This window comes from Dermacentor andersoni, chromosome 7 (assembly GCF_023375885.2).
Source record: "Dermacentor andersoni chromosome 7, qqDerAnde1_hic_scaffold, whole genome shotgun sequence".
Classification (NCBI taxonomy): domain Eukaryota; kingdom Metazoa; phylum Arthropoda; class Arachnida; order Ixodida; family Ixodidae; genus Dermacentor; species Dermacentor andersoni.
Genome location: NC_092820.1, coordinates 159,457,438 through 159,472,454, shown reverse-complemented (window position 1 = coordinate 159,472,454; position 15,017 = coordinate 159,457,438). Strand labels below are relative to the sequence as shown.

Genomic DNA, 15,017 nt, shown 5'->3' with positions numbered 1-15,017 from the left:
GGTCTCTTAACCCCCTCTCTTCTTGGAAGGTTGCAAACCGGACGCGCGTCTGAATCACCTCTGTGCCTTTTTTTCCTCTACTTTCTATCTCTATCTAACAGAGTAACATTTCCCCGCACTCTCGCTTCGTTTTCCTCATTCTCTGCCTATTCGCGCACCCTTATTTTTCGCGTAACTGTTGTCACTCCTAGACATATAAATTTATGTGCTAAAAAGGACCAGAGAAAATCACTGTCTTGGGTGAAAACCAACTGTTTCCTTTCACATCTGTCGCCAGTGAACATCTTCCGATGAATTTTATCGCAGTAACATCCCATCGTTTGCGTGTTTCAGGCTCGACAAGTCGCGACGGCTTCCGACCGTCGGCGACACCGCAGAGCACACCGCCGTTCGGAATTCCGGCGATCGAGCCCCAGCTGGACTTCTACTCCCAACGACTGCGGCAGCTGGCGGGCGCATCCAGTCCATCGGACGCGGCGACGGGTAGCGCCAACGCCCCTCCGTCACCGCGCAAGCAGCTGACGCCACCGGCGTTCCCGGCGTCGGGCGCCGCGACCTCGACGACGGGAGCCCCGCTGACGCCCACGGCGACGTCCGCACCGTCGGGCCTCGCCAAGGCGTCGTCGGACGGAACGCCGTCCTCGCGCGTGGCGTCCCCGAAGCTCAAGTCGTGCGAGTACTGCGGGAAGTCGTTCCGCTTCCAGAGCAACCTCATCGTGCACCGGCGGTCGCACACGGGCGAGAAGCCGTACCGCTGCCACATCTGCAACCACGCGTGCACCCAGGCGAGCAAGCTCAAGCGACACATGAAAACGCACCGCAGCTCGCCCGGGTCGGGCAACAACACGAGCGTCGAGTCGGCCCGATCCACGCCGGACGGCGCAGGTGGAGGCGGCGGCGGTCCGAGGACCAACGGTGACGACGGCTCGGAGGACGGCGCCGCGTCGTGCGATGAGGTCGAGGACGAGGAAGAGGAGGACGAGATGGACGAGGAAGAAGAGGAGGAAGAGGAGGAGGAAGAAGAAGAGGAGGAAGAAGATCTGGATGACGAGAGCGGCGCCGGAGGCGCCGACAGGGCCGAGGACCTGACGGTACGGGGCGGCGGCGGGACGGGCTCGTCGGTGGGCCCGTCCGAGCGCAAGTCCCTGCTGGGCGAGGTCATGGAGAAGATCGGCCTCACAAACATCCAGCAGTACAGCGAGGCCTACCGGCAGGCGCTCGAAGAGAGCGGGACCCTGCGCAACGCCGTCAAGCAGGAGCGACCCGGGTCGGCCGTGCCCAGCACCGACACGTCGATGGCCGAGAACGGCTCCGACGTGGTCGGCAGCAAGTCGCTGCCGCACACGGCACTCGACTTCGGCGGCAGCCTGCTGGGGGCCTTCGACGGTGACTCCACCAGCAAGAGGCTCAAGCTAGACCTGGCCGCGGCGGCGGGAGAGCGCGACGTCTTTCCCGCCGGTCTCTGGCTGCCCTCGATGGCCCACCGCGACTTCTACCTGGGCCTCCACCAGCAGGGCGCCGCCGACCTGGAGCAGCGGGCCAAAGAGCTCAAGCTGGGCACGCTGAGCCCACGCCCCGGTCCGAGCGGCGCGGCTGCTGCGCTGGCCCTGATGGGCTCCCACCTGGGCAGGCCCAAGGACCGGCGCAACGACACGTGCGAGTACTGCGGGAAGGTCTTCAAGAACTGCAGCAACCTCACGGTGCACCGGCGATCGCACACGGGCGAAAAGCCCTACAAGTGCGAGCTCTGCAGCTACGCCTGCGCGCAGAGCTCCAAGCTGACGCGGCACATGAAGACCCACGGGCGCGTCGGCAAGGACGTCTACCGGTGCCGCTTCTGCGACATGCCTTTCTCGGTGCCCAGCACGCTGGAGAAGCACATGCGCAAGTGCGTCGTCAACCAGAACGCCCAGTCGCTGGACTCCGACTCGAAGGACATGACGTGACGCCGCAGCCGCCGAGGTCGTCCTTCGTCGACGTCGCTGGCGTCGCCTCGCACAGGACTCGTGGGGCCCGCCACCGCTGCCGCCCCGTTCGCGTCGTGGCGCCGAGCGGCCCTCGGACAGCCCTGGGTCGCGTCTCTTCTGCACTGAAGACACTTTTGAGGCCGCCGTAACGTCGGTGACCGACCTTCTCGCAGTGGTAGCCCGTCGTTCCCAGCCACCTCTCCTCCCCAAGTCATCACGAGTCGCGCCGCCCGTACGTTGGCGCGAGCGTGTGTGTGTGTGTGCGTGCGTGCGTGCGTATCGTAACATCATCCATACTCTCCCGGACTCATCACCGACCTCCACTGTGGTCTCCTCTGCGCGCTCTGCTTGCTTCGTCCTCACGGACTGGTCCCCCATCTTTCAGCGCCAGAGCTGGCGCCTTCTCTTGCCAGCGGTATGGTTACGTCGCTGGTTTGCTTTGTTTTTCGTCCACTGGCTTCTGAGAGACTGTAAACGGCTAAAGCCTGTCGATCGTGGACCTACCTGATACCCGCAGTGGTAACATGTGTTCATATCCCTGTCTCGTTCAAGTGCGTTAACAAAGAGCTTCACTAGCAGTCGACGCTCGGAAGAGCTGTGGCCCTGCCGTGTCACGAAAGGAGGAGAGCGCGCTCTACAGTGCAAATCCGGTCACGATTAATCTATACGGAAGGCAAAGTGTTCGGAGCGAGCAAAAGGCGGCCTAGTGCACCAAACAGGAGTTGAGGTCGATGACTATGCGGAAATTCTGCTAGATCTTATAACGCGGGTTCACTCGATCCTTTGAAGGCCTCTAGTGTAGGCTTCCAGTGGAACACAAAACATGTCGCACGCGCTTGAAGCGCAGGAAAAATAGTAGATGCCGTTGCCAACGTGCTTACGAGGTCGGAAAACCGGTCGGGTTCGTTGCCAGTGGCAGAAAGAGCCACTTATATAAAACAAAATACGCGTATAAATGAATCTCCGCCGAAAGTGCCTGAAATCTGGCGCCGGAGGAACTACATCAACACATCCGTTAGGAGCGGTAGTGTCGCCCGATTTCGATCTTAACCATACCGGTGTGTGCTCGACCGGTGGACCGTCCTCGTAGCAGTTGGTGCGAAAACTCGATTACTGCGCTGTTAAGAAATTCGTCACCAGCGCCAATCGGCGCCGAGTGACGAATTTCCTTAAATGAAGAAGCTTATGTGTGGAGTCGACTTCGATGAAGTTTGGATGTAAGGTCGATACGCTTGGGCGTGGAGTCGATACGCTTAGACATGAACTCGACTCGCCTGGCGAACGTGCGTCGAAATCAACGCAGCAGCGTCTCTCCCCCTTTCTGAACGGCAAAGCGTTGCGGAGTTAGCCGGAGTGGGCCACGGCTTTTGGGTCTTTGAGTTTTGCTCCCTCCCAAGGCTTTTACCGCGTCGCTGTTGTCGGCGACAAACTCGAGTGTTGCCGGACAGGTCGTGCGACATTGGCAACGGGTTCTTTCTGCAGCAGCCAATGGCAGAAGCTAACGGCCCGCTTCCACACATGTGCAATAACACCGTTCCTTTTCGCACCGCTCTCTCTCCCTCTCGAAGGATTGGTGCCCCACTTTTTTAATCTTGTCTAGCCATCTCCTTTCATTATTATTTTTAAACTTTATTGTTTGTAGTGTTCGTAACGATGCTGTGTGCTTCGCTCTTTGGCATATTTCACTGCTGCTCTGTTGCAGTTTATGCGGTGATCAGAGGAGTAATTGTCGTTCACACTTACGGAACGCGTGGAGAAGTTTGTTCACCTGTACCTAAATAACCCAGTCCAACACCTGTTCCTTTTTTTTTCACTTTTTGTTTTTGTTTTAAATGCACGTATAGAGACGCGATCATACCTCGAGAACATAATACTGCATTTTAACTTCGTTTTATATTAGTGAGCCCTCAATTCCAAGAGGCGTCGTCACTCTCTCCCATTCTCTTTCCCTTTCTCTCCTGCAGCAGTAAAGAGTGTGTGAATTGTTGAGTTTGCTGCGCTTTTTTTTATTATTGTTCAACCGGGGACCACTGGCAGAGATTGTCGTCTCGGCGTTCTTTTTTTATTTTGCCCGCGACCACTGCACATATAGGGGTTGTACGTTCGTAAAGCGCAATAACACAACCTCGAGAAGTCGCAAGAGGAGCAGTTCAATTCATCCGCGAGGTCAACTAGTATCGCGCCTTTCTGGCTAGTTGTGGAGCTTCATCGTTTTCATCCGACAGGGGTGCAACCGTCCTCGATTTAAAATTTCTCATTCGATAGCGATGGGAGTAAATGAATGGCAGTGCTTTAAAATTGGCTGTTGTGGTGTAATCGAAGCGTACGTTGGCGTTTTGACATCATAACATTGTTCCCCCAACCGGGCGCTCTCCGCAGAGATTGTACTAGTTGAAGACATCAGGTATCTAGTCACGTAGCAGCAATCCTGAATTCGTTCAACGTATTGTTATCTTGGCTGAGCGATAACCATTTGGCTAGAGACGGAACGCACGGCACTACATCGGCAGATTATCTGGCGGCCAAAATGTCGGCGCGAGAAACGAAAAAAGACACACCCACGCAATTCTACGCCCGTGGACATTTATTTCCTCCAGTTGCAACGTCGCTCGTTCAGCGCGATGCCGACAAGTGTGTCATTTACTGCCACGTTGAAATTCAGTTGAGCTGATCATCGACAGATGTCGCGTCGCGCTGCGCGCACGTCATCTCACCGCGCATTCGGGCACGCATGCGCCGTCTGTCCGTAGCTGTGGGAACGCAAACAGGCCTCCGAGATAGCGGTCTCTCCCAATCACGGAGGCGACGGTTCGTTCGATGGCCTCTCCCATCCCAGGTACCGTAAATCGTTCACTATGACTTTGTTTTCGCTTGTTTTTGTCTATTTAAGAAAACGCGACAAGTTACGCTGCCGAGTTGTCTTCATTGTTCACGCGTCTCATCACTGTAACGCCACGATCTTATCCAACGGTCCTAATAGCTGGCGTGCCAATACAGCGCGTTTCGGAACAGGTTAGCGCTTGTGACACGCATGCATGCATCGTCGTTCATTAATTCTTGAGCAGAGGATGTTCAAGATGCGCATAGTTTTCTGTACAAAAGAAATGTCGAGTCACCGTGCATACAGACATGCGCGCGAATCAGCACTTGTGACATTGTAATCAAGAGGGTATATATATATCGTAACTTGTACCAGACAATTCACGCCCAGTCTAATCACCCCGAAGCTTTCATGACTGCTCCTTAACGTTAGTTTCTTTTTCATTGTATGCGTTCTTTTCAGGGCGTTACAACCGTTGGAAGATACAGCAGTCTGCCTTGAGGGGCTTTCAGAAATACCTGGCTTCATTTTTGTCAAAAATTCGCTGGTGATTTATTTGCACAAGTGTGTGATAACTCTATTCGCACCATGTCTCGGTATCAAACGATTTAGAAAAGACGTCATTTTCTCGATTCCTAAATTAGAAAGAAGGTATCAAACGATTTGGAAAAGACGTCATTCTCGATTCCTAAATTAGAAAGAACCTTCATACGCTTCTAAATTGTACTCAATGACTTCATGACTACTTGTCTGATCGGGGATTTGCGGACCGAGCACCCGTGAGAGGCGTCGTTAGGCCTAGCTTTTCTTAGGCGTAACTAGGCCTAACGCAATATTTTTTGGGGTGCGTTTACCCATCCAGCAGGCTGCTTGCCAACGATTGTAGTCGCCTTGCGCGGGGTCATCTAAAAGCTTTTTTTTTTTTCGCTTTGATGATTTTCGGTAACATGCGAGTAAAAACCCAGAGTTGAGAATCCATGCTCCCTATGTACATACAGCTCTGCCCTCGCCCTGTCCTGTCGCGTTGTGACGTCATTTCAAGTTCAATTGTCGAGGCTTGTGTCTTCTTATATTTGTATTTGTTCTTTGTTTTTTTCATTTCTTTGCCGCCTCCTGCTTCTGAAAGGATGTGTCAATCAAGCCTCTGTATTGATTTTTTTTTCATCGTAATTCATATGTCACGTGACTGTTGTGCCATTTTTGAGAGGAGAGAGGTCGCCTCGCGACAAGTCTGTTGTGACGGTCAGAGACGACTACGTTTTATCCGCTGTGAATGAATGTGTGTGAAGTGAGAAGCGATAGCAAGAAAAAAACAGAAAAAAAAGTTTTTACTCTCGTGGTCTCTGTCTAGAGTTGCACTACGCTTAAGAAGGTAAAGACTATGTTTTCCACGAGTGCGTGTGAAATATTGAGAGAGAGAGAGAGAGAGAAAGCGATAGAGGAGATATATTATATATATAAATATATATTTTAGCCCTGTACTATAAGCATTGAGATATATAGATATTTGTAAAGCCCACCAAAACCCCCAATTTTCTTCTTGAAGGTTGGTTGTTTTAATCTTATCGTGCGTAATGATCCGAACTGCTTTCGTCATGCTTCAGGCTCTGAAGGTCACTGACTGAAGACAGCAATTTATTCGAATGTAAGGCTCCGCTTAATGAAATATTCCACGCCTCTCGCATTTAAAGTTCATGTTACTACACGAAGCAATAAATGACCAATGCGGCCTCAAAAATAAGAAAACAATATTCCCTTGGTTGGAGGCGGAGTCACCCGACAGTGTGGACATGAATGGAAAACTAAATGGATCTTTACAAAATCTGACCACACAAGCTCTACTTTCTAGCGATTCACTTCATTTTCGATCCTCTTCTTATCATGCGTCGTGTTGAGGCGCTGATCCCAGAGATAACGGCGAAGATAGCGGGTTAATTCCGGAGATAATGACAGTGCGTTGACGCTGCAGTGAATAAAAAGACGGCGCAAATAATGGGAAAAGGGAAAGAAAAAAACATAGTTGGATTATTTGTAATACGACAGTTGGTTCCGCACTCGCAACAAATTTCGTGCAGTTGAGAGGTGGAAGGGTTGATTCTGATAGCCGGCTCATTATCGACAGGTTCCGTCGGCCAACGACAAAGAATTCTTACATCGTGAAATCTTTCTGAAATGGCCTACTGAGTCCACACTGAAAAAAACAAACAAAACAAAAAACTAGTGCGCGTTCCTATTCGGCATTCGCTTGTCTCTTGGTCGGACCCATGCTGTCGCCTAGATGTCCACAGCATTGGACGGCCTTCACGGCGCTGGCCGGGCCCCTGCGAGCTTTATAAAGACGTTGTTTTACTCGCCGACGTGGTCTGATGTCCGCATCTGTTGGCGTTTTGGGGGCCAACGTTAATTACCGCATTGTTGTGTGGGATTGCAGGCTGAATACGTTAAAATTTCAAACTTGAGCTTTCTTCAATCGGTGGTGCTCTAGCCTGATAGCCTGACGAATAGCGGCGAGGTTTCGTGAAGTGGCGTTTCTTTGCTCCACCCCCCCCCCCCCCCTTTTCTTTTTTCATGTATCATCTTAATTGGTCGAATTTATGTAAAAAAATTGTTCTTCATACCTGTTGATTTTGTCGTCCTGTCGAGTCCCAGTGACTTGTTCAACCAATGGAGGCGCGATCTCAAATGCTATCTTGCCTTTATTGTTTGCGTTCCTCTCTTTCACCCCCCCCCCTCCCTCCACCTTACCGCTTTCTTCTTTTTATTTTTTTTCGCATGCGTGATGGCGTTGTGGTTTTTCGAAGGCAAATAGAAAAACAAATGGCATAGTTGACGTCTACAGGCTCCAGGATTTTGTTTCTCTAGCGTTTTAATGACTCCAGCAGTGGCTGTCGTTTGCTATTCATCTCCGGAGCAATTAACTGTGTAAAGCCCGACGTACTGCATAATCTGCGTCCAGTTTCATGCCTCAAAATGCTGATTTAAGAGTTGGAAGCTTAACGCAAAGCCTATGGGTGCTTTCAATGCAGATTTTAATACTTCAACAAATTATTAATTGCTTGATTACTACACTAATTAAGTTCCAACTGAAGTAACATTTCATCGTTACATTTTTTTTGTACAAATGTACAATGTATCATGGCCAGAAATGAAGTTGTTACAATGTTCCTTGATGTGCAAGTGTGCTTGGGCATTAAGGGTTAACAAGGAGGAATTCACAGAGGGGCAACAGTTACGTAGCGAGAAGCAATACAATGCATAATCTGTCATGCAGACTATGGTCTCTATTTGCCACGTTCTTGTGGAAGCATATATATATATGGAGAGAGAGAATGCAGAGTTTTATGTATCCTAAGGGATATAAAGACCTGCCATCCTTTAACCGTCCCTAAAAAAGAAACGAAAGATTAACTCTTATAATTGTTCTAAAGTTAGTAGGTGGCCTAAAGAGTCTCGCACCCCTACTCACTTTTGGATGTAAAGATGCGAAGTATAGACCGATTAGCACGCTTATTCACTTTTAAGGGTGTCAATTATTTTACAGTGTACCTGTCTAATGTAGGTTCCTTTGGAGCGAGCTTGTTTAATCACCGTGTCGGCTCCGAGAATCCTTACCAAAAGCATGGCTACCAGACGTGGTTCTTGGCACAGCTCTCAGATCTGATCGGCTGTCTTATCTCCGGTTAGCTTTATCCAGCTTCCTCCGCTATATCCCCACATGCCGCGTAATTCTAAAGTTTGCCTCGCCGAGGTCATTAGACGGTTTTGCTTTTCAGCGCTTCACTCATGTTCTCGGATCCGTGTGTCGCTGGACCCCAGTGAGGACACGTTATGCAGGAGTGGACGTTTCATCCATTACCTTCGATAAATCACAACGCCCGCGTTACGGTCTTTTGTTTTATGTGTATAATTAGTAACGACGCAGTACAACAGTTCGCGTTTGTCTTTTCTGGTTTCGAGTGCAAAATAAGCCCCGAGTACTGTTCATCAGTTTCATCTTGCCTGCCAACCAGTGTACGTCTTTCGCGCTGCTGTCCTGTAGTTCGTGTTATATCGCTCGTTATGCTTCCCCCCGCCTTCTGTCTTACCTCTCCCGACTTTTATTGTGCCCGTGTTGCGTGCCGATTTGTTTCCTGTGTTTTCTTTGTAGAGAAACCAGACGCTTGAAGGCAGTTCTGCCATTTTTCGAGCGCACAATCCGGTGAAAGAAAAAAAAAAAAAGCTAGACATATAATGGATAGAGTGCACCTTTGCTTTTTTTTCTTCTGCTCGTTGGTCGTTGTGACTCGCGGTGGAAAAGAAAAAGGAAAAATATGACGAACTGTCGTGTGTGTGGATACCGTGAGTGTGTGTAGAGGAATGACGACGGAGTGTGTAAGCAACGGAACCCACATCGTCGTGGCCAACTGCGTTGCTTTCAAGAGCTTTTTTTTTTTTTTTTTAAACGCGACGTTGTCCCCCTTCAGCGCGCGTCGTCTGCTGCTCCGTAGCAGACGTGGACGCTCTTCCCGCGCCGACGCAGACGACGACGTTGTTTCTGCCGCGAACTGCGTAGTGTCTATCCGCGGCTGTGAGTGGCTCACGTTCAAATCACGTGACCGGCCCGATGGCGGCAAGATGGTCGCCGTATTTGTGAATGTCGTTCCTGGACCCCGCGGTCTCCCCCTTTCCCAGTGCGCTTTCTCGTTTACCTATTGTCGTGTTTTTGTTTAAAAGCTGACCCTTTCCACTGTGGCCTCCTCACCCTTTTTTTTTAAGTCATCAGGGGGCATTATACGTGCGTAAACGTTTTGTGCCGCTGAATTTAGCTTTTGTTCTGAGCGTCTTAATCTCGCCTTTCTTCCTCTTTTTTTTTCTCTTCCGTTACGCATCGCTCATTGCCTGTACTATGACAGCTGTGTTTTTTTCTGTGTGTACATTGAAAGCGAGAAACTTTCTGTGTTGTGAGCATTTATTTGCTTGTTGTTCCCCTAGCTGGCAAAGAGCATGTTCTTATTACATCACTCTCCTCTATCATTACGTGGAAGTTTATCTGAATAGTTTGCATCCCCTCTTTCTCTCGCGGAGTAGCGATTACGCGACGGATTTATTAAATAAAAGAAAAATGGCATCCGACACCCGTGACTCTGTGTGTTCTTGCTCTTATTTCTTTTCAACACCAAAGTGTTACATTACGAGCCTCCAGCGTCGATGGGAACAATATGTACAGGACCAAACACTCTTGGGGCCAACATCTTATTGCTATGGAAGCGCTGGTACCGACACCAATTTGAAGCTCTGGGAAAACTGATTTTCTATTCGATAAGGTAGAGTGTTAGGCTAGTTGGAATGAATGCACGTATTTTTAACGCGTGACCATTTGGACTGCCAAAGTGGGGAAAAAGTGTAAGTGAAGTGTGAGAAGATGGCCATATGATATATAATATGTATGGTGCAACTGATGGAGGCATGCTCCAAACCAGAGTCAATTGCAGAAGCAAAAGTGAGTTGCAATGCGCTCCTCAAAGAGGAGCAAAGTGCAAACCGACTGTTGTTTGGAGTCAGTTGCAGAAACAGAAGTCAGCTCCACTAGGCTCCTGACTTCAAAAGAACGCGAACGAGGCAGAACGTGTGTCAAGCGAGCTCCTGAACAACACTTTGCAACCTGGTGCACGCGGTTTAAGCCGTGGACCCGGGAACTCAATCAGGTGCGACATATAAAACACTTCTCTCCCATTTACAGCTAAATTGTCACTGATTTTTTTGTTTATTTATTTATTTACCCTCTGGGCCCAAGATACATTGCAGAAGGGAATTGTCACGGGTGCAAGGAATACGTACAAAACAATGTCGTTCCTCTTTATACAATATTAGCTGTTACAATTGACACCATAAACAAAAAAGAAAACAATATTACAGTATTACGCAATATAAGGTCAAAATAACCAGACAACTTGCTACAGTAATAGGTATATTCAGCACATGAGGATTTAAAGCATTGCAGTTATTATTTTTCTTGAAATCAGCACTGAAGGCGACGGGAACACGAAGAGAAGTACGCAGCAGCGGTGCTGTCTAACAAAAAGTTTAGTATGAGCAAAAAGAAAAGAAAAAAAAGTATCATGGCATAAATCGGCAAGAATCTGTGTCTAAGGTAAAAGGTTCAGACACACGCTTATCATGCTGCCTTGTAATGCGCGGGTGGTTGCAGACCTATCCTTAATCGAATTGATATAACTACCAAAAACAAAGATAAGGTGCTTGAGAACTAGTGTAAAGTTCTTTCAGTACAGGAAGGGGCAACAAGACAATTGTGTATCTGAATTCTCTTCATTCTAGGCAGCATAATCTTGATTTAACGCTTCCGATTTGTTACAAACATTCGCGGAAACTTTTAACCTTAAGAGGAATCTTTAGCTCTGGTGCTCCTATTTAAATAGATGTAAAAAGAGTATTCGTTTTCCTCGGCAACCGCCGCACCAAAATTTGGCGCGGTTTGTTCATTTAAAAGAAAAAAGGTAAAAGCTAGCGGCTGTTGGGCTCGAATTTTTTATTTAGCTAGTCAATGTTTTATTACAGTTCGGCAAAAATCGCAAATTTTCAGAAAGCGATGCTATCAACTCTAACTCAGAAATGAAAAATGATATCACAATTATGCGAATTGCATCTAATAGGAGATCTAAAGCGGACTAAATTGAGATATGTTACACATGAATCTGCAAAAATTTAGTAATATAGAAATACAGCTTTTCCTGAACCCTTGTGCACAACGTAACAAAGTCACCTAAGATAAAAATTGACATATCAAATTTCTCCGCTTTCAATGAACTAATGGATGCCGTTTACAGAACCACGATATCTGTTCTTGATGCAGAGCTATTAATTTGCAAACTACGGTTTTCTATTTTCTTTCGAAATTCCGAATTTTCGAAGAGTTTTTGACAAAATTCAGGCACTAAATTTAAATTCGGCTTGCAACAATCACTAGAAGTTAACTTTCGCTCTGAAATGCAAGAAATTTCATCGAAATCGGTCCAGGGGTTACCTCAGAAAAGTGTTTCTGCGTTTTACATGTACTTGTATAGGCCGCGTCGGAGTTGGGCCTGAGCTAAAGCTTCCTTTTAAGTAAAAAAATAGAAGCATGAAGTATAAAAATTCGTGACTTGGCACCAGAAACAGATATCACAGTTCTATAAACTGCATCCGTTAGAGCACCTAAAGCTGACAAATTTTACTTGTGAATATACCGCCTAGGTGAAGTCGTTAGAATGTTTATGGAGGTTTTGCTGAAGATCTACTAGCAAATTATTGGTATACCTCGGAGCGGAGTAGAATATATAATTTTTTTCCGCTTTGGAAGTTTTAATAGGTGCTGTTTACAGAATTGTCATGTAGTAATTTTTTTTATTTCCGAGTTACAAAGTTGTACACTTGATACTTGAGCTTTCTTTTCTTTTTCTTTTTTTCAATTTTGAGCTTTTCGACAAATGTTTTTAAATATTGACAGCATACATAAAAAAAAGAAAACGAGTTTTCTTTGTAAATGCAACAAACCTCAGCGAAATTGGTGCAGCAGTTGCCGGGAAAAACGATTTCTCCGTTCCCATGTATCTAGATAAGGACCTCCGGATCTAAAGCTTCCTCTTAAGAGAAAGCTTTATCGATATGACAAAATCTCAACAATATGGCAAGTACGAGACCAACAGTAATTTTGAGAGTACAACATCAGTTTGGCGATTGGAAACTCCTCAAAAAAGTTCATCTTTGAGCGCTTGTACAACACTTGGTAGGCATTCAGACCGAGCTAGTAGGTATATTACGCGCAATTTTTTTTTCGCGGGAAACATTGTGCATGAATTAACCTCCGAATAGTATTTCTCGTTCGGCTTTTGTTATATTTGCATTTCATTGAAACTTAGCAGTGATAGAGAATGTTTTGTAAACTATTTGTTTATTAATATTGCGCTTTTATATGCTTAAGGATAGTAAATGGCATTATGCTCAGAACCCTGAAAAGTTCTCTGGGTAATGTTTTCCTTGTTGATGGCTTACCCTGTCAGTGTCATAAGCCACGGAAGTGTAGGTGCCGCAATGTCGCAAAAAAATTTTTTTTAGTCCTAACATTTTGCGATTTACATGAAAAGTGCAGCAGTTTCCATGTTAACACGACCACCGATAGAGATAAGGGTACTGTAAACAATTTGGGCCTACAACCGAACTAGAACACGGGAAAGGCATAACCGCCTTTATGTTAATTACAATAAAAAACAAGAGAGACAGAAAATGTAAAAAATACTCAACCGACCTCTTATACAATATAGAAAGGAAATATGGAGACAAATTGACAAATCTCTTCGTTCGTTATAAGCGCTGTTTGTCATTGGCTGGATGATCTTGTTAATATGTCAGGATATTGCCTCGCATCTATTCTTACGAACCCTTCTATCGTGAGCGCTGTTTTTTGGATATGGGTTAGGGTTTGGTTATTGTTATTCAGTAAAGACAAAAAGTCGGGACATTTGGTCGGTACTCTGGACTTTGATTCGAAAGTTCGGATGGTTGGCAACGCTAGGTGGCGCACCAGATTGCGCAGACGGCAGTTAACTGCCGGAGCGCCCACCCGGCGCACGACTTACTGGTGGACCAATGAACGAACTCGAAGCTTCATGACGTCAGCGCCGGCTCCTCGTCGGACCCGTGCGCTTCAGCGCATCGCCGCCATCGGCGACACCGACATTGGCTACGACTTTGTTTTCAAAGCAGCATAATGGCGGCTAGAGTAAATTTAGCGTTGTTCCTTTTATGAGAAGGGACAACCAGTGTTAAAAAGGCTGGCACGAACGAAGACTGCGATAGGAGCCAACTTGTAACAGCGTGCACGGCGAACCGGCCGGCCATGGTCGCACCGCAGCCGACAGCGCCGCCGCGAACCTCGGCCTGTAGTTACAGCGAACTTTCGTTTTCTACGAACATTCCGAAACATGATGGCTACTGGATACCACTAGGACGATAAAAATATTACCGACTGTATATGCACTCTATAGACTGCACATGTTCAGAGAAATATTGAAGCCAAGGGGGGCTGCGTATATGTATATATATATATGATAACCGTTGGACCACTAGGGTTACAGAATGGCTACCAAGTGTAGGAAAACGCACTCGAGGACCGCAGCAGACTAGGTGGAGCGATGAAATTGGGAAATTTGCGAGCGCTGGTCGGAATCGGTTGGCGCAGGACAGGGCTCATTGGAGATCGCAGGGAGAGGCCTTCATCCTGCAGTTGGCATAAAACAGGCTGACGATGATGTATATATATATAATTATGTGAGTGAACTGTGCACATATGTTCTGTGCAATAGAAATTTTCTGTATAGATCACTTAATGTCGGCTAATAGGCATAGCGAAGCACACGGACTTCATAATGTAATAGCGTCATATTCAGCGGCTGCTTCCATATTTACGTGATCTTTTTTTACGGTTTAGCCATTTGTTGCGCGCCACTGGGTGCCTGCCCACATTATTGACCAGTCCTCCAGAACGGGTATCTGCCATCACAGAAATAGTATGTTCCCAACTAAAGCAACACCCGCTCGCTACCTAAATATCAGCGCACGAAACACACGCTGTCGAGCGCATTATTCCTGCATAGGAAGCCATAGCGCTGGTTAGAAGGCGCACTGTACGGCCAATTTCGGTCTCGCAACTAAAATACGTTGACGCCAGCAGGTACAGGTTGGTCATGAAAATCGTACGATATGTTGAGCGATAATAGACGCGCGTCCCTATCAGTGTTTGCTTTAGACTAAGCCAGTGCGTAGAGTAAGGAAAGGGAGGGGGGTGATCGGGTGAGGGCAGTGGAACTGTTAAAAGTGTTTTCCTACGTAACCATTTATTATCGCATTTGGTGGACGGAGGAGGAATGGGAGAGGCAAAGGAGTGTGTGCTGTGGAAACATTGGCCAAAAATGTAGTTGTTGGTCTGACGATGACATGTCCACTTGTCGAAACGCTGGCTTCAGGCTGGGTGCATCCCTTTTCGGCCATTGTTGATCGCTTCAACTAGAGTCCTTTAATACAATAAAATTTTAAACAAGTATCGGAGTATTCTGCTTCAACACTCCAACTTCAATTGAACCCGTCTTGTTCGGATTCAAAGCACCAAGCGTGTTCTTCATGTTTTGCTTGAATTCTCCGCCTTCAGCTCCACGTAGCACGTTTCGCTGTAATTTGTACAGCAAAAAAGTGATGCT

The 15,017-nt window shown here is 47.4% G+C and overlaps 1 protein-coding gene and 1 long non-coding RNA gene across 3 annotated transcripts in view; both read left to right on the top strand.

Annotated features, from left to right (window-relative positions):
• LOC126533546 (B-cell lymphoma/leukemia 11A-like) overlaps positions 1-2,508 on the top strand; it is a 557,606-nt gene extending 555,098 nt beyond the window's left edge. For both annotated transcript variants that reach the window (XM_072289374.1, XM_072289375.1), the window contains one exon: positions 334-2,508. In XM_072289374.1, the coding sequence (XP_072145475.1) occupies positions 334-1,946 (1,613 nt within the window). In that variant the 3' untranslated portion in view covers positions 1,947-2,508. The remainder of the gene's footprint in view (positions 1-333) is intronic.
• A 600-nt stretch (positions 2,509-3,108) lies between these two features.
• Positions 3,109-9,902, top strand: LOC129385321 (uncharacterized). The gene is made up of 2 exons (XR_008612895.2): positions 3,109-5,384; positions 5,440-9,902. It is a non-coding gene; the product is annotated as an uncharacterized lncRNA (long non-coding RNA).
• Positions 9,903-15,017: the final 5,115 nt, after the last annotated feature.